Source organism: Sarcophilus harrisii, chromosome 5 (assembly GCF_902635505.1).
Source record: "Sarcophilus harrisii chromosome 5, mSarHar1.11, whole genome shotgun sequence".
NCBI classification, from domain to species: domain Eukaryota; kingdom Metazoa; phylum Chordata; class Mammalia; order Dasyuromorphia; family Dasyuridae; genus Sarcophilus; species Sarcophilus harrisii.
In genome coordinates, this window is record NC_045430.1 from 64,198,225 (window position 1) to 64,218,367 (window position 20,143).

At 38.5% G+C, this 20,143-nt stretch overlaps 1 protein-coding gene across 3 annotated transcripts in view; it reads right to left on the reverse strand.

Moving 5' to 3' along the window:
• Positions 1-6,379: 6,379 nt before the first annotated feature.
• MICAL3 (microtubule associated monooxygenase, calponin and LIM domain containing 3) overlaps positions 6,380-20,143 on the reverse strand; it is a 252,128-nt gene continuing 238,364 nt past the window's right edge. For 2 of the 3 annotated variants that reach the window (XM_031939707.1, XM_031939708.1), the window contains exons 40-43: positions 17,165-17,230; positions 14,368-14,467; positions 14,185-14,258; positions 6,380-13,896 (exon numbers count right to left, since the gene is read on the reverse strand). In XM_031939707.1, the coding sequence (XP_031795567.1) occupies positions 13,712-13,896; positions 14,185-14,258; positions 14,368-14,467; positions 17,165-17,230 (425 nt within the window). In that variant the 3' untranslated portion in view covers positions 6,380-13,711. The remainder of the gene's footprint in view (positions 13,897-14,184; positions 14,259-14,367; positions 14,468-17,164; positions 17,231-20,143) is intronic. The other variant, XM_031939709.1, reaches the window with a different exon arrangement.

Genomic DNA, 20,143 nt, shown 5'->3' on the forward strand with positions numbered 1-20,143 from the left:
TTCCACATCTACAACATCGGTTACATTCCTTTTCTCCTTTGCATTTCCATGATAACCAAACTAATTCAAGACTTCTTTTTTTTGACTATTTCTAGCCATATGAAAAGATGCTCCAAGTCATTATTAGTCAGGGAAATGCAAATTAAGACAACTCGGATACCACTACACACCTGTCAGATTGGCTAAGATGACAGGAAAAGATAATGACAAATGTTGGAGGGGATGTGGGAAAACTGGGACACTGATGCATTGTTGGTGGAATTGTGAACACATCCAGCAATTCTGGAGAGTGATTTGGAACTATGCCCAAAAAGTTATCAAACTGTGCCTACCCTTTGATCCAGCAGTGTTACTACTGGGCTTATATCCCAAAGAGATCATAAAAAAGGGAAAAGGACCTGTATGTGCACAAATGTTTGTGGCAGCCCTCTTTGTAGTAGCCAGACACTGGAAACTGGCTGGATGCCCATCAATTGGAGAATGATTGGGTAAATTGTGGCATATGAATGTTATGGAATATTATTGTTCTGTAAGAAATGACCAGCAGGATGATTTCAGAGAGACCTGGAGAGACTTACATGAACTGATGCTGAGTGAAATGAGCAGGACCAGGAGATCATTATATACTTTAACAATGATACAGTATGAGGATCAATTCTGATGGACGTGGCCCTCTTCAACAATGAGATGATTCAAATCAGCTCCATAGAGCAATAATGAACCAGCTATACCCAGTGAAAGAACTCTGGGAGATGACTCTGAACCACTACACAGAATTCCTAATCCCTCTATTTTTGTCTGCCTGCATTTTTGATTTCCTTCTCAGGTTAATTTTACCTTATTTCTAAGTCTGAGTCTTCTTGTGCAGCAAAACAACTGTATGGACATGTATACATATTCTGTATTTAACATATACTTTAACATATTTAACATGTATTGGTCATCCTGCCATCTGGGGGAAGGGATGAGGGGAAGGAGGGGAAAAATTGGAACAAAAGGTTTTGCAATTGTCAATGCTGAAAAATTACCCATGCATATATCTTATAAATAAAAAGCTATTAAAATGCAAATTATTAAACTGCATCATTAACTTAAAAAAAGACTTCTTTTGATAATTAAGATGGCCTTTAATTTTTCATACTATACATTGCAACCAGATTAATTTTCCTAAAGTACAACTCTTACATTGCTCCTCTGCTCAAAAATCTTCAATGGTTCCCAGGTGGTTCCAACTCTTTAGCTTGTCAATTAAGACCCTCACCAAATCTATTCCAGTATATATGTTTTTCTCCTATTTCTCATTATTCTCCTACACATAGTATATTTCAGGCAAATTCCTCACTGTTCTCTGAACATGCCCTTCATTTTCCTACTTTCATGTCTTTGGTCATGTTATTCCCTCTATTCAGAATGCCATTTCCCTCATTTCTGCCTATCAACATTCTACTCATCTTTCAAATTCTAGCTTGTATATTCTTTTCTTCTCAACCTTTTCCTTATACTCTCCCAATTAAATGTGATCTTCCTTTTCTCATAAAAAACAAATATCATCTTGCTTTTTATTATGAGTATTTACTTGCATTTCTTATTATCTTTATTAGATTGTAGGCTTAGGACAATTCATTCTTGGCTTTCTCATAGGCTTTGAACATATCATTCACTAAAATATTTATTCAATTGAAAGCAAAACCACATCTACCTTTATACATTGCTTTCTTTTACAGAGCAACATAAATTGGTTATCACATCTTATATTCTATCTCCTGCCTGTGTCTTTCTTTGCATAATCTGTCTTCCATGATGGAAAGACACTGCATCCTCATCTTTCCCTTTTAGAATTTTTAATTTCCTTAAGAATCATTTCCTATATGAAATTTTCCCTGATACTACTGGCTACTAGTACCTTCATTCTCTCTTTCCCAATTGTTTTGTTTTTCTAAAAAATGTCACACACCCAAATTTTAAATCAATCTCTCCCATTCTCTCTAGAAACATAGAGCTGCCCTTCTTAATTTTTATCACTACACACAGTTTTGCTAGGGCAAATAGAACAGTTTTCCTATTGTACCTTTTTAAGAAAATAAAAATGGCAAAAACTAGTGTGAGACATTGAAAATCTCACTAGGCAAAGAGCATAGAGAAGATATCTTACTTAATCATTGATAATTATGGAAACCAATTCTCTAGAGGTGAATATTCAAGAGTATATCTATTGGGTGGGCAGAGAGAAATGCACTTGTTATTGGGTTTTAAATTGGAATGATATCTTTCTTTCATGAGGGATATATCAATTGGTGAGATCTGTTTTGATGACTCGACCCTCAAACCACTCTCATTTACCAATTTTGAGATTTTTGGATTAGAATTAGGAAGATAAGCATTAACATAAATCACAGAAATTCATAGATTATGAATTTCTATATGTTAGGGCTTAAACTGAAAGCGATGGAGTGAGACTTTTTTTATTTCTTTTCTTTTTCTTCCATGAACACTTTTATTTTTGTGTATGTTAAATACTAATGATATCTACCCTTCTCTTTCTCTAGTAATTCTAGCTATATTCACGTTATTCAAAACAAATCCCTCAATTCATTTTTTTTGCTGAGGCAATTGGAATTAAGTGACTTGCCCAGGATCACACAGCTAGGAAGTGTCAAGTGTCTGAAGTCAGATTTGAACTCAGGTCCTCCTGACTTCAGGGCTGGTGCTCTATCCACTGCACACCACCTAGCTGCCCCCCAATTTATTTTTACACCTTTTTCTTTCCCCTTATACCATGAGAAAAGGGGTGATGGAGCCACATTCTAGGATGTGGAAAAACAAACCTAGACATACTATTTCCTATCCTCAAACGCCATTTTTAGTTTGGAAAGTTAGAAGAGGAAGGGGTGATTGGTGTGGAACTTTGTGAGTTATGCCTATTTCTAATTGTGGGGAGCAGAGTTTTGAGAGAAACAAGAATACTGGGGCAAGAGCATGAGAATACTGATATAACTATATATAATTATTAATGGAGCTGTTGGGAAATTAAACCATTAATATTCTTTGACGTAGGATCCTCCATTGGGAAAATACCTTAAGGAACTCAATGATGGTCCTCTGTATAACAAAATAATCATTGACACATTTTTATGGTAGCAAAAAACTAAGCAAAGCACATATCCATCATTGGGGGAAATGATTGAATTATTATATAATAATGACAACAATTATTTTGCTATTAAGAAATAATGACTGAAAAAATGAGAAATGCTTGGGAAGCCTTGTATAAATTTTTGCAGACTGAAGTAAATAGAATAAGGAGAAATACATACACAATGACAATAATGTAAAGGGAAATATTAAGTTATATCAGAATTCCACTGAGCTGAATAAAGCACATGCTGTCAGACATGAATACTGTAGGTTTGTTTGATTAAATTATTTTGCAAAACTTTTGTGTTACAACAGTGGATTTTCTAGAGGAGTAGTGTTGGGAAAAAGTAGCATTGTTAAAAAAGCATTATCAATTATATCCTGTAAATAAAAGGCTATTAAATAAAAAAAAAAAAAAAAAAAAAAAAAAGAGAATTTATGGGAGAACCCAGATATAATAAATAGCACAGGATGAGAAGGTACAGATGGTTTGCTATCTGCATTGTTGGAGATCACATACAATAAAAATTCATTTTAAAATGGCTAATACCTCAAAAAAAAGAAAAAAAAAAAGCATTATCAATAAAACAATAAAAATGACTGGAGCCATAGGATTGTTTAGTGGGGCTGACATCTTATGCATTACCTGATCATGATAATCTGGTTTCTTCCATCTTAATGCTGTCCCTATCCTGCTCTATTTTCTTTCTTGTTATATTATTATATAGTGGACTAATACATGTTAAAGATGTTAAAGTATATGTTAAATACAATATATGTATACATATTTATACAGTTATCTTGCTGCATAAGGAAAATTGGATTTAGGAAGAAGGTAAAAATAACCTAAGGAAAACAAAAAATTCAAGCAGACAATAACAGGAGTGGAAATGCTACGTTGTGACCCACACTCATTTCCCAGTGTTCTTTCTTTGGGTGTAGCTGGTTCTGTTCATTACAAATCAATTGGAATCGATTTGGATCCTCATTGTTGAAGAGAGCCACGTCCATCAGAATTGATCCTCATATATTATTGTTGTTGCTGTGTATAATGATCTCCTGGTCCTGCTCATTTCACTCAGCATCAGTTCATGTAAGTCTCTCCAGGCCTCTCTGTATTCATCCTGCTGGTCATTTTTTACAGAACAATAATATTCCATAACATTCATATACCACAAGTTACCCAACCATTCTCCAACTGAAGGGCATCCATTCAATTTCCAGTTTTTGGCCACTACAAAGAGGGCTGCCACAATATTCTTGCACATACAGGTCCCTTTCCCTTCTTTAGTATCTCTTTGGGGTATAAGCCCAGTAGTAACACTGCTGGATCAAAGGGTGTGCACAGTTTGATAGCTTTTTGAGCATAATTCCAAATTGTTCTCCAGAATGGTTGGATCCATTCACAATTCCACCAACAATGTATCAGTGTCCCAGTTTTTCCACATCCCCTCCAACATTCATCATTCTTTTTTCCTCTCATCTTAGCCAATCTGAGAGGTGTGTAGTGGTATCTCAGAGTTGTCTTAATTTGCATTTCTCTGATCAACAATGATTTGGAAGACTCTTTCATATGATTAGAAATAGTTTCAATTTCTTCAACCAAAAATGGTCTGTTCATATCATTTGACCATTTATCAATTGGAGAATGGCTTGATTTTTTATAAATTAGAGTCAATTCTCTATATATTTTGGAGATGAGGCCTTTATCAGAACCTTTGACTGTAAAAATGTTTTCCCAGTTTATTGCTTCCCTTTTAATCTTGTCTGCATTAGTTTTGTTTGTACAAAAGCTTTTTAACTTGATATAATCAAAATTTTCTATTTTGTGATCAGTAATGATCTCTAGTTCTTCTTAGGTCAAAATTTCCTCCTTTTCCACAGGTCTGAGAGGTAAACTGTCCTATGTTCTTCTAACTTATTTATAATCTCATTATTTATGCCTAGATCATGAACCCATTTTGATCTTATCTTGGCATACAGTGTTAATTGTGGGCCAATGCCTAGTTTCTGCCATACTAATTTCCAATTTTCCCAGCAGTTTTTGTCAAACAGTGAATTCTTATCCTAAAAGTTGGGTCTTTGGGTTTGTCAAACACTAGATTACTATAGTTATTGACTATTTTGTCCTGTGAACCTAACCTATTCCACTGACCAATTAATCTTTTTCTTAGCCAATACCAAATGGTTTTGGTGACTGCTGCTTTATAATATAATATAATTTTAGATCTGGTACAGCTAGGCCACCTTCATTTGATTTTTTTTTTTTTTCATTAGTTCCCTTGAAATTCTTGACCTTTTGTTCTTCCAGATGAATGTTATTATATTTGCTCGACCTATCCGAGCACTTGATATTTTTCCAATTGCTTAAATCTGATTTTATTTGTGTGGAAAGCGTTTTGTAGTTTTGCGCATATAGTTCCTGACTTTCCCTTGGCAGATAAATTCCCAAATATTTTATATTGACAGTTATTTTAAATGGAATTTCTCTTTGTATCTCTTGCTGTTGGATTTTGTTAGTGATGTAACAAAAAGCTGATGATTTATGTGGATTTATTTTGCATCCTGCAACTTTGCTAAAGTTGTGGGTTAGTTCTAATCTGCTCTACTTTCAACATGTTACATTGCTAAGAGGAAGATCTGAGCTACTGCTTTCTTAATAGCTGGTGGCAAAGCTTTCCAGTTTGGTTGGCGATAAAACCATAGAAATGAAGGATCTTTGGCAACCCTCATGAGGAGTATATGGATGAAAAGATGATAAAAGTCTGAGAAACATGGAGCTATAATTAAGCAATTAGATATCATTATCACCAAAGCTATTACTTTTGCCATATACTTTTTAATGGCCTTGGTTGTAGGAGTTTGATGAAATTTGACCTTATAGAACTTCCATGAACACTTTTCAAATTTTTTTTTCTGCCTACTTTACACAACCCTTCCCTCATCCTCACTAGATTTTTTTTTTTAAACTTAATTATCTATCACATTGACTAGTGGAGCCTGAACACCATCACCTACACTCACCACCATCACACAACTGCTATTGGGAGGTATCATGTAAATAGGCTGGGATTAGTGATTGTACTTGAAGCTCAGAGTAATTGCTTACATCTATGTGTGCTGCAATACAGATTCCTGATCATCTTCTCCAGTCCCCCACTGAAAATCAGCCACCCCAGGCTGGAACCCCGTTGCAGGCAAGAATTTATTTGCTTGAGACAAAATCAGCTTCTACCACGCAGAAGAAAAAAATAACAACAGACTTTATTTTAGCTGTTGGCCATTTGAAGGGCATAAACATCTAGAGAGCAAATGTACACCAAAACCAAACTGAACTGAAGAAAATGTTTATTTCTACACAGAAGATACTTTTTACTGTTATACTCCACACACAAGCTATAAAAATCTTTAACAGTCTGAATATCAGAATTCTCCTATCCTTGAAGAAGGTGCAAGAGGCAAATCCCTTCATTTAGAGTGTATTTGGTGTGAATGTGTGTGTAATATTTAAATTACCACAATGCCATGACAATATGGCATTCTTTCCATCTTTCCTATCTCGATTCTCAGAAAGCTTTCTTTTCCAACAGCTACTTCTCTGTGAATTCCCGTTCAAGTGTTTCTTTGCCATCCCGTGCCATTCCTCATACCGTACCAAACCTTTGTCAGTTTTGATGGAGGAATTGGGTCTCTTCCTGTCTATCACTGTGTGGAGGGTTTGGCTCACTCCTAACCTATGCCAGATGATGAGCTGGGTAGTGTTTCCCCCCTTTCTCCTCCCTCCGTTTGATGTAAACATGGAATTCTTGAACCAACAGTGACCTAGATCATGCAGTGAAGGCGGGAAGAATGCTTGATATCAATCTCTGTGAAGACAATGAAGGGAAAAGGTGAGGGATATTTCCGTAGTACACAAGTGTAGGAGATCAGGCACCTAGTACTTCACTCGGGTCTAATAACTGCACAACACAGGGATCAGAACCACAAAGAACTCAGGACAGCTGTGTCTATGAAATGTCTAGACACACTCTCAGATCCTTCCCTAACTCTGAATAATTAATAGGAAAACATAAAGAGGAAATTTTTGAAATGCTCTAACCCCTTCATTCTTTGCTCCAGAAATCTTTTCCTGTGTCCCAGTGAAGCTGGGGAGGAGTAATGCTATTTTAAAAAGTATATGTAGTATGTGAACAGTCATTTCTTCAGACAAGAGGGCTTTTAGAACAATGGAAATGAAGGCAGTTAAAAGTTTCTCCGTATCTTTGTGGAGGACAGACTCATGGGGCAGGACTGACATTTGCTGAAAATATCAGTGAATTTCCTCAAGTTCCAGGAGAGAGTGTGATTTTCTAGGTGCTCTCCTATTTAGCAAGGCACTAAAGTACCGGTCTCTACAAGTCCCATGTTCCTTGGTAGTCCCGAGTCCCTCTTAGATCTTACTCTGTAGGATACATTCTTCATAATATCACGGAGGATAATTATTACACTCAACACTTCTCTTTATACCCCTGGCAGAACATGTTTAACATATCAGGCGGCTTGCAGCATTCAGTGGGATATGGGAGTGCTGACTGGCTGCAGGACATTTTAAGGATGTATGTAAGGATGAATGGAAGACAAAAGAGCAGAGGGCACTTAACATTGTGTTCCTTATTGCTTATCTAGCAGCCAAGATCTAATAAGCAAGAAGAGAAGTAATAAAAGAGTCAAATGTGGACACTTAAAAATAAACCGAAAATATAATGATTGATCTCAGTTCAGACAGCATTATTTGGCAGCAGGAATATATTCTCTTGTGTAGGGCCGTCTTCGGAGTCCTGTTGGGTTTCCTTTATTTCAGGCCAGTCTCCATAGGAAGGAATTATTAATTTAACACCCAGAGTAAAACTACACAGCTCCATCCACTTTGGGATATCAAACCACTTAATAAATTATTACCCCTCACAACATTCCTGTGAGATAAGTATCATTATTTTACAGTCAGGAGACTGAAGCATTGAGAAAGAGATGACTTACTAGCAACATATACTAAGTTAGTGTAGAAGCAGGAACAGAAATCAGGAATTTCTCCACGTCTTCAGTCTACTATTTCTTGTAGTTATTATATAAGCTGTGCTCTCTCCCTCTCTCACACTTATATTTTTGCTAACATTGTATGGAGAATTATCCTTAAAGGTGAAAATCATTTACAAAAGGAATACCGCCTAGGACCTGGCCAATATCTTATTTTATTTCGGGGGAAATAGGGCAAAAATCTGGCAGATTTGTGTAGCAGCTACTAAAACCTGATCCATCACAGTCAGCTAAGTGATTTCCTGTGGAAGCTGCATGGGGATATTGAATTTTATTCTTGAATAATTGGGATATTCTCTATTGTGAAGGCTAAACAGGAGAGGATGTCAGATCCTGAATCCTGCAAAATTTGGGAACGATGGCTCCTAGCTTAGGAAGGTCATGCCAGAACTGAAAGGGATGGGGACCAAGAAAAAAAATGACATAAGAATGGTCCTCTGCAGCAGCAGCTACCGTGGAGACTGGAAGTTCAACTTTCCCTTTAACATCCCAGGTAATGATGAGGAAGCTGGGGTATCTCATCAAGGGAGCCAGCCCAGATTTAACAAAGGGCAGTCTACTGGGGTTTTAGCTACCTGGTGCAACCAACAAAATATGGTCTCTAGGGCTCATTCCCTGCTGGTGGTTAAGAACAGGACCAGGTCTGAGTAGGAGACACTGTTTTCCTTCTAACACTTTGCCCTACTCCACCTGTCCATAACACTGAAGAGGCTTTACACCCTTTATTTGGGACAACCTTAACAAAGGCTTAAGCGGAATCCGTTTGCCCCAAAACAAAGAATATTAAGGCTAGTACAACAGAGCTGAATAAAAAATGATTCTCTCTATACTGATTCCTGCTCAGTTATTTCCTGCACTATTATTTCAGACTAGGGCATTTTAATTGGGGATGCTGACCGCCAGAGCATGGAGGAATAGGAGGTTAGATCCAACATTTGGCACTATTCTATGATGGCTTTTCAAAACTCTTCCTTGGCCCATGGATACTTGCTATTAGATGGTATTCACCCCTTCTTATCTGGCTACTACAGAGAATGCCTCTAATTCCCTCTACAACAGCACTGAGGGTATTGATTCTCAGTCACCACAATCAGATGCTACATATTTTAAATGAAGAGAAAAGATGGTTTCATCTTGGGGGAAAAAAACTAAGCAGGGTAACAATCACCTTTTCTGGGCTCATCTCCCATTGACATACATAACTACATCTCATTCTCCAATTAAAATAAAACAGGTTTTTGTGTGCAGTTTTGCTGGTGATCATGGAACCAACCATGTTTCAGAGAAGCAAGCTGAATGTGGAGAAGGGTCTTGATTTACCAGGAAAGTGAGGAATAGAATGAGAAGATAACGTTTGATTTTATGCCGGGAAAATCATTGGGAGAAGGTGAAGAGAGAGACTCTGGTGGGAAGAATAAAGATATTTTGGAATTTTCTCTAATTGGATTGACTTCCAACCAAGGAAGGTGGGGCTTGGCCCATTCTAGGGGCCTATCAATTCCTACTGGCTGAATGTGGGTTGAAACTATGGGGAGCAGCTTAATTTCTTAGCTGTTCTAAAAACGGCGAACCAATGTTCGCTTCTTGGATTGGGATCTAGGGCAAAACGAATTATTTAACTTCATGGAGAATCTGTTTATGAATGAATTATGCTGTATGGTCCCACTCAACGAGAGTTCATTTTTGGCCAGGATGAACTATATCAGATACTGCCTTGTATGGGAATTGAAGAGATGAGAAGGGAGTTTCACAGATGGACAAAGGAACAAATGCTATTAAAGGTTATGCTCATTACTAAACAATATATGCACATATATACATGAACATATGTATATATATTTATATATGTAAAATATGTGAATATGGGCTTTTTTTTCAGAAATTGTGTCTGCTTGCTTAGCTTGACTGTTTCACTACAGTGAAGGAAATGCAAAATAGTTAACTATAATTACTAAAATATCTAAAAAATACACCAGGTATTTCTTTCTAAAACTTTTTTTGTGCATAAAATGGACCAGTTTTCTTGGTCAGGCAGGTCCAATGTCTTCCTCTTCTACTCTCCCCCCTCCTCACCTTCTGTGAAAATACTTCTGCTTAAAATGGGAGTAGATGATTGTTCCATTGGTGCTGGTTAGAATCAGTCTGGGAGCAAAGAACAGAAGCTAGATTCCAAACTCACAGATGGTACCAGTTTGGGTATGGACAGGGTCACAGACCAAGAGATACCTAGCCATATGGCTAAATGATCGGTGAGACTTAGAACCAAAGAGCTTTCCCTTCAAATATGGGGATCCTGTTACCCCAAAGCTGTTAGATGGGTGGTTATGAGTTTTTTTTTTTTGTGCTTGTGTTCACTAAAAGCAATTCTGGGATTTCTGTAGAGCCAGGGATCCTGTTTTCCAAGAGCTAAGATCTGAGAACGAAAGCCTAGCTGGAAAACTGGAAAGCCAGAGCTGGGAAACTTTTCATGCTATTTGTGTTGCCAGTGTACTAAGAAAATCCGCAAAACAGTGGTTAACAAAAATGGTTGTTTAAAAAAAGAATCCATTTCTATAGTCTGAAAAAATATCAGGCTGTACTCAATGGAGCTAAGGCTCCTTTGTAAGGAGTAACGAAGACTCCAACAAAAGGTTGGAAATATAAAACAGAATTTTTGCAAGTAACCGATATGTTTCCTGCCACTGATCACACTGAAGCCATAATACTGTTGATTAGGGGAATATTTTGCAGGTTTGAAGTTTTCTAAATATGTCTTTTCTCCAAATTTAATTAAATAAGCATTTATTAAGTCCCTTTTATATGCATAGTATGTTTAGCACACCACTTTGGAGACTGCAGCAGACTGTGATTTAATAGGCTGCAGTAGTGTGAATATTCACATTCTTGGCAGCAGCAGGAGTAGCAAAGGGATAAAAGCAAGATAGGAGATAGCTGCTACGTTAGGCTACTCAAGCATGTCATCATCACCACTATAATTTAGGATTTAATCCTGAATTGATCCTTAACTCCTGCCCACTGGAGTGGTGACGGTGAGAAGGCCACATAGTTATAGAGTAGTGTTCAATACACTACGGGGGTAGGTCCCCATTTCTTGGGGACTCAAAAGCAGAATACTGAATGTCTTTTCTTTTGAGAAAAGGGAGCAAAAATGGCGAACGCTGTACTAGAAATATAGGAGATAGGGATAAATAGGGAGATATGAGATAGGATCTAGCAGCTTGTCAATGGGGGATTTCCATAGGAAAAGATGGCAGATTTTAGGCAGAAAGAATTAAGGGACAAAATCTTTGCTCCTTTATTGTTAAAAGGCTCATAGCTTTAGAGCTGGAAGGGACCTTGGAGGCCATGTAGTCAATCCCCCTGAGGAAACTGAGGTCCAAGGAGGATATTATGGTTGAGGCACAAGATGACTCCCCACAGAAATTTCAAGGTCAGATCTGACTCTTGCCTTATCCATAGGTTGCTTCTGACAGGTGCCAGGGCTTCACTCAGCCTAATCAAGACACGGATGGAGATCACCTGGTCTGGCAAAGACTCCCCTGAGTTCACCACACAACAATTAGACTCCTGGGTCAGTCTAAGCTAATGGAAGTGGGAACTCTGAGAAGCTACTTTTAGTTGAACTCCAGTAAACTGAAGTGAGCTTGGTTCAAGCTGCTGATTGCATGCTGCTAGTCAACTCTAGGATTCTAAGGCTCTCTTCCTCCCATCATTCTGGAGAAGAGGGAGAGCAAATATAGTTCCTCTATTTGCCTGGAAAGTCTGCCCAAACCTACCAGTGAAGTCCTGCTGGACCCAGTGCATTTCTTTGTGATGGGCTTGGTCTGGAGGAGCTCTCCTTAGTGAGGCTCCTGCCCACTGGATTAAGAAGCATCAATGTCAATCAGACTAGTCAGTAAAGAAGGTTAACTCCTCTCCCTTCTTTATCAGTGTATTTTTGGTAGGAGAAACCCTTGATGTCAGAAATGTGAAGACCAGCTTTTTCAGAGCCAGGATTGAAACCAAGAATAAGGTGGGGAAGAGGAGACAGAAGACTGGTGTCATAATCTTGGCTTTGTCTTGAATATTAATGGAAATATATTCTCTGACACGTGACTATTGCAAATCTGAAGCACGGAGGAAAAGGGAAAGCTGGGTCCTGGAGACGTGCTGCTCTCCAAGTCAGGAGGCAGGAGGCCAAGATTAGTTCTCAGTTCTCAGCCAGAATAGGACACACAGGGGGGCACAGAGCAAGCCATCAGATAAAATAAGAAAAAAAAAAAAAAAAAAAAAAACTAGGTCACAACAGGGCTGTGTTCTATTCCCTGCAGTTAACCAGAATTACAGGCTAGAAATATCATGAAGGACACGAATAAATAGACGCATGTAACCAAGATTTCAGTCAGATGCCAATTGGATGACGAATGATATAAGACAGATGTCGGGCAATCCCTCCTTCGAGCACTGGATGATTTGTGTTTCTTGTAAAGATATAAAAAGCAAACTTGCTTCTTTTCAAGTATTAAAAAAATAAGTTAATTGACAAAAAAAAAAAAGTTCAAAGTGACCGAGGGTCCCATCAGGTCTTTTGCTTCATTTTCATTGTGCAAACACAGGAAAAAAAATTAAGGAAAACATATTCTCCTTTCCCAACTTAAAGGACTGAACAGTGTCAATAACTTTCTGTCCTGAGGCAGCCCTCAAATGGGGTCTGAAACCTGGGGCCGTGATCCCCACCGTCCCTCAAAGTCAGTATTTTCCAGTGTCAAAATAGTTGCAATTCAAAACAAAGGTGAAAGGTAGCACTCCCGAAGCCCGGGGTCCTCACCACAGGGAAGTGCTTGGGCCACACACTCTAAATGAACTTTCTCTAAGTTGTGTAGGGTCGTTCCCTTATATACCCCTCTTCTCTTCCACAGATAACTCTGGAGATCTCCCCAGAGAGTTCTCAGTCACCAGTCCTGACCTCCAAGGTGGATGGCTAGCCCTCAGCCATATTCTTACTCTCTTGGGTATTCTCAGGTTAGGGTTGGGTGGGTTTCTTTCATGGAGATATAGGAAGAATAGGTAAAATTTCTGCTCCCTTTGGCTGCTTAGATCCCTCCACAATAGGAAGTTAACTCCATAGTAGCAGTGCTGTCAAAGGGAGTCTTTTTGCTTCCTTCTCTCCCTGAAGAGATTAGTAGAGGAAATGGAAAAAAGGATCAACTGTAATCCACTTGGGAGGAGAAAGGGTTTTCCATAATAAGTGTCCATCACTCTGTGCTCTTCCTTCTCCCTGTGCATATGTCTCAGGTGGGCCCCTGAGCCAGGTCCTCCAAAGTGGCCGGACTCCCTCGGCTAAGCAACTTTACTCGGAGTTTTCCCCAAAGCCCACGAGGCTCAATTCCACTGTTGAAGAGGCACATGGATACTTGAAAGTACGCTCTCAGAAAATGCCAGACCTTCTCAAGCGAGGGGTTTCTGGAGAGCCCAGCCCGGGCCCAATGGCTGTGAAAGAGCGACTGGTGAGAGCAGCAGAGACTCAGGACCAGTTCATGTTGAAGCCTTTGGACAGCATGACGGCCTCCAGATCCTTGTCTTCTTCTTTCTCTCGAAGCCTCTGCTCCTCCAGCAAGGCGACCAGAGAGTCCCTCTGTTCCACCACCTCTAACATTTCATTCAGAATTCTCTTTTCTTCCAATAACTCTTCATCTGTCTTTAAGTGATCTGCAGAGGAAGCCAAAATCTTTAGAAATATGTATTTCATATATATAATATATAAAACATTATATTATATATAATACATGTTATTATATTAATATTATATAATATATTATTGTGTAAAATATTATGCCGATTGATATTATATATAATATAAATATATAAATACAAACTTAATATTATATATATATGTATATACACACACACACACACACACACACATATATAAAATATAAATATATAAATACGAACAAGACTGAACCAACTTGCCAACAACCAAATTTTTTTTTTTACCTTCTACAGCCATCCGTTCCCGGAGCTCTTGTTGTAACCGACTCTGCCGATCTTCGAGTTCTAGTTCACGGGCGCTGAAAAATGGGTCAGGAGGAACAAAGTGATGTCCTTTTTTCTCTGCAAGGGGGCAGCTGATCTTCCACCCCATCCCCACCAACAATGTGCCCAGCCCCCGTCACTCACAATATCATAAGCTCCGACTCATAGCGCACCAAAGCATTTTTCTCTTGCACCAGCTTGAACCACTCTTGCATCAGCTTCGGATCATCCTTCTTCCCCATGCCTGTCAAAAGATACAAACACTCAGCTGCCATCTCCTGGCTCAGTGGGATTACAACACAGGGGCCAATGTGCAAAGAGAGCCAAGCAAGAGCTGCTGGAACACTTTCAAGCCAGATCTGTTAAGTTTCCCTACAACACACAGGATGAGAAGAAATTCTGAACCCATCATTTGCCCCTTCGACCATCCACTTTTTCCACTCTTTCATTTCACTTGACAGACCTTCTGACCACCAACTTATCTTTGATTCTGACTTTCTCCCTTTGTTGGTCCCACCCCACTTTAAAGTGCTTTAAAACAAACAACTCCCCCGTCTCCAGTCTTCCCTGTCCTGCCTTTCTTTTTGAGTCACATATGCCGATAGTCTAATATAGTAAGATGCCTTTTTTTGTACAAGATTATTTTTTACTTATTTTGTCACTGATTTTTTCTTTCTTTTTAAACCCAGTTTCTCCCTCTTATAGGGTGCTTTGCCTATCCTGATTAGGCTAATACTATCACAAAATGCACAAAAAGACCTTCCATGATCCAATTCAGGACCAGTTTTCAGACTTTCTATTTGAGAATGAAATGTCTTTAATACACAACAGCCACGGAGATCTTATTCAATTAAACCTCTAGTTTTAATGGGTTTAAATTGTAATTGAAGAGTTCTAAGGAAGAACTTTCTGACAGAGAAGTACTTCAGACTACAAGTGGACAAAAAACGTATGCTGACAACCAAGCTTCTTAAATTCTGGGAGTGGGTTCACCTAAAACTTACAGAATTATTTCCTTTGAAGGATTTAACAGGCAACACGGATTCTTATGTTTGGATAAGTGGTAAGGATAGTCTTACCTGTAGCCTCTTTTTTATTTTTATTTTTTTGAAGCCTCTTAAAGGTTCTTCCATTCTAAGATTCACTAGGCATTGTGAGATAGTGAAGGAAGCCTGGCTTTCAAGTCTGCCTCAGCCACAAACTGGCTATGTTACGCTGGGTGAATCATGTAACTCCTTAATGCTCTCATCAACTCTTTGTAAAAGTTGTAAAGGAGGTTTCAACCTGCATCGGTAAATTATTTTACTCTTAAAAAATCTTCCTTGGTATAAGTAACTGTCCACCTGATATAGTAACGACCAGCAAGGGGACACACTTTTTCCCCCTCTATGGACATCATTCTTCCCGGGATGGCGTTTAGGGCAAAAATTCACTTTGAAAATGCTGATAGGCATTTAGGTGATCCTACCTTGCCCTTTAGAAGCTTATGGCCTGCCAAATGACTACAGCATGAACAAAATCCAGTTCCTAATGCTATCCTATGACTCAACTGGCTATTTCACTCTTCAGAAAAATCACACTGTCATCCTAACAAGAACAAAACCCTAAAATACCTATTTTAACTTATTTTGTGATCACTATTATAATTCAGAGTTTCCTTAGAAAGAGATTTCCTTAGGCAAACACATATTCTTTCCAGGTACATGATGTATTTGAACTTCATGGGCTACTGCTTTCCTATACTCCCAATGCTTAAAGTTCCAGGCACACCATTAAAAAAACAAATGAGTTTTTTTGCAATACATCTTTCTCAATGCAAAAGATGGCATAGCCAGGCCTTTACTTGGTGGCTACCGTCTGGAAAGGCAGAAGACGACTATTGCATTCCCACAAGTAGTTTGAGTTAGTGTCCATGCTCTGCTCCACTGTACATGCAACTTTGCTTCCAGGGTTAAGGCCTTTCATGAATTCCTGGTCTAAAAGCCTAAAACTACCATCATATTTACAGAGCTACATTGTCTTGGCAGGGAATAATGCCCTACTCACCCAACCAAATAGACTTGGTTATTGGCTTTTAATCTAGCCAGTGCTCAGTTCCAAGCATTCCTTTTTGGGCATCTCTGCACAATATACCCACAAGGTAGCCACAGGGAGATGGGACCTTTAGCATGCAAGCTACATAGTGTGGCAGAGTCATGAGAGGGTACCGGAGAAGGCTCCTTTCCCATCTCCCAATAGAAATAACTGAATGAAAACTGAACACTCCTCATGAACTACAGTAGAGATTGTTCACAGCCAATGAGAAAAGGTAGAGTGGATGAAAGTCAATGTGAGAGCCATGAAAAGCAGAGTAAGAGGTTAGCAAGGTTAGTCACGATCACATTCTCCCCGTCCCCTTCCCTCATGCCTTTGCAACAACAATTATCACAACAGACTCCAAATTAGACAAAAGTCAAAAATACACTCAGCAAGACACGGGGTACAAAGTTTTGTGTTTTTTTCTTTTTTTAAGACCTTAAGGATGTTTATGCAAACCAGTCTTTGTAAGGACACAGTATTCCTTTACTTCAACAATGCAAATCAGTCATACAGGTGGGAAGTTCTCTCCCCTGTATCCCTGGTTCCTTAGAAAGATCAGAGCTATCAAATGGCCCAGTGAACAATGCAGGTGTCAAGTTTTTAGGGCAGCCGCTGTAGTTCCCCCAAACCAAAGACTTGGCCTTCACTCCCATATCCTAGTCCTCCCCCCCAAATTGTTAAAGGGATACTGTACCTTGTAACAAACTGCCACAGTCATAAAAAGTTACAACAGAGGGTAAATGTTGGGATTTAGGGGAGAGGGAATGAAAGAGAGACATCTGGGAATTGGGTCACTGTTTGACTAATGGTACTATGACCCCCTCCGTGGCAGTGGGAATGGGAGTGTATCATGTTACATTACCTTCATGGACACAGCAAGGGCAGAAGGAGGGAGGTCTACGACGTGGTGTCCCGCCACTGGGCTCAACTTCAAAGGACCAAACAAGGAAGAGAAGGAAAAGGAAAAAGACAAGGAGCAGGAAAAGTCGAAAAAAAGAGGAATTTGGAAGTGGAGAGGGATAGGGAAAAGGTGAAATCAAAGACAAGCAGAGGACAAAAAGCATACGAGTGAGAAAGAAAGGAACAATAAGAAGAAAAGAAAAAATACGAAAAATGGAGAAGCAGAAACAAGGGAAACAAGTCTACAAATGAATTAAGTCCTTTAGTTTTTCTTTTCTCTCTCTCTCTTTTTTTTTTTTTAAAGCAGCAAAGAAACCAGACAAGAAAAGACCAGGGAATCAAGCAGAACATTCTCTGAGGTGAGTATACAACTTGGAAATGGAATGCAAAATTTGTCCCCAAAGAACACCCATTCCCTCTATTCCATTACAGGAAAACTGGGTCGTTTCTAGTCGTTTTATAGTGACGTTGGATGTTAGGTCTTGAGTGTTGGACTTTTTTATTTGCTCAAGTACCCATATGTCTTCGGTAGGATTATGTACTTCTGAGTCAATCTGGATGAGGGGCATATGGGGTAGTTTAAATTGGTGTGTAGAAAAGTTCTCTGATTTTACAGTCAAACCCAAGCAAATTCACCCATCCATCTACCATCCATCCATCCATCTCCAAAGATTTTAGTATAATATGTGCTGGAGGTAAAACTGAAGTCTAGTATCATCCACTTTGCCAGGCTTACTGAAAGGAACTCAGAGGTAGCACCCGAACATTTTTGATGGCACCAACGGATACAATATTAGTACTGCTTTAAGCTGGGCCAAATGCGGAAATCTTCACCAGCAAAATGTGCCATTTTCTGAGGTCACAGAAGAATACCAGTCTTTCTTCGTCCTCTCTAGACTTTTAAAAGCTGCCTTCCATTGTCGTAAGGGGGCTTGATTTCCAAAAGCCAGGGGAAGAGTTTAGACTGAAACAAGGATGTAAGCTGACAGAACACAACAGGAAGGCCAAGGAAAGGCACAGGGCAGTTGAGAGGAGATGGTATGGAGAGACAATTTTGAGGGGAGAGACCCAAATGGTTACTGAACAGGGAGGAGAATTAGCAAGGGACCATCACAGAACTAAGGGAACACAAAAGGAGACAACATAGAGCTCAAGATATGATACCTGCTTCTAATGGTGTCATGGTCCTAACAGGCAAAGAACAACACATTTCTGAGGGAACAATCAGGGCTGAGTTCTTTTTTTAGCAGGAGATTCAACAATTAGTCTTATTTTAAATTAACATAAAGGAATGATAGTCAAGCTATTGGCTGAGAAGGCCCTACCTTACCTAATAGCAACTGTAGAAATCTGAGCCTGAAAATTTAAATCTGAACGTTTCTCATATGATGATAGGAAAATGTAGTGATATTTGACATTCTGAAAGGTTTTGAGAAAAGAAGTCAGGTCCAATTTATAGAGAAAGTAATCCCAGTCTTTGTATCTCCCTATGATGGCTGTACAGTTCAAATTAAGACTACAAGTTGCCTTAGGGCAGGAACACTTTTCCTTTTCCCTCTGACACTCTGAGTATTCTGAACATAGTGTGTATTCAAATGATAACTCCTTCTGATTTTTTTGAGTAAAATCTACTTATCAAATATAAATTATATTGAAGGTTATTATATCTATCTATATCTATCTATATCTATATATATATATATCTACATACACATCAGGTATAATTAGTTACAAATAGCTCATTTCAAAAGCTAATAGTCACTTGGAGGTATTCCCATTAAAAGTTACCCTGTCTCTTACTTGCATTGTTTTCTTTCAGTCTTTCTCTTTTAGGAATGTAGTTAGTATGTGTATTAATTTTTTTTTAAGTGGTTGAATTTCTTTTCACATGTAATTCCTATTCAAAATAGCTTACTGTGTCTTTTTAAGCCAGGTCTTAATGAGAATAAAGAATAGGGTCCAAATTCATTGGAAAAGGGCAGAGGAAATCAATACACAATCAACATACAATCATAACTAAGACATTTTCCTAATTGTATAAGTACAGAATGAATGTTTCTAGTCATAAAAATGCTCTATACACAAAATAATTTTATTTTGCCTCTTCCTTTAGGCAAAATATAATCTAGAAGAATATAACCTAGCTGTATTATTAACCAAATACTATACAAAGATATAAAGAATAAAAATGATATAATCCCTGTTCTTGAAAAATTACATTGTAGTGAGGAATAACCACATACAAATAATTGTATCATATACAGATAATTATGATGCAGGGCAAGGAATAAATTATTAGAGGTATTGGAGAGGTTAACGAGAATGGCCTGAGGAATCAGGGTAGAGGAGGGACAATCAGGAACAGTTTAATGAAGTAAGTGGTACCTGTGAAGGAAGAGGATTTTAACAAGCAAGAGATTTGGGAGATGGATAGGGAGGCAAAATAGGGCAGGAAGGAGACTAAAAGTCTGTTAGAGTCTGGTTAGAGTATAGTATGTGAAGAAAACAAAGATGGAATAAAGATGGAAAAGTAATGGCACTAGATGTGGGGAATTGAGAATTGCAGGCTAAGGATCAGAGGACTTCTCTGGAAGGACATTCAGAAGTCATCTAATTTAATGTTTTAATTTATAGATGAAGAAACTAGAGTTTGCACTTGCAATGAAAGGAAAGAATGGAGACTTCAGGGGAAGGAGGAATGAGACAGGTGGCAGGAAGACCAATTAGGAAGGTAAAATACTAGTTGAGATCAGAGGTTAAAAAATATTTTGGATGGGGGTCGAGAATGGAAAGGAAGGAGGCAGATATGAGGGAATGTATAGATCCTGATATGTTTGATTTGATTCTGAAAAATGAAGATGATAGGTGGGGTGGAGAGGGATATAGTCTATAGTCACAAGGAGTAGATTTGTGCTAGAGTTGGGATTTAGTTGTAGGAAGG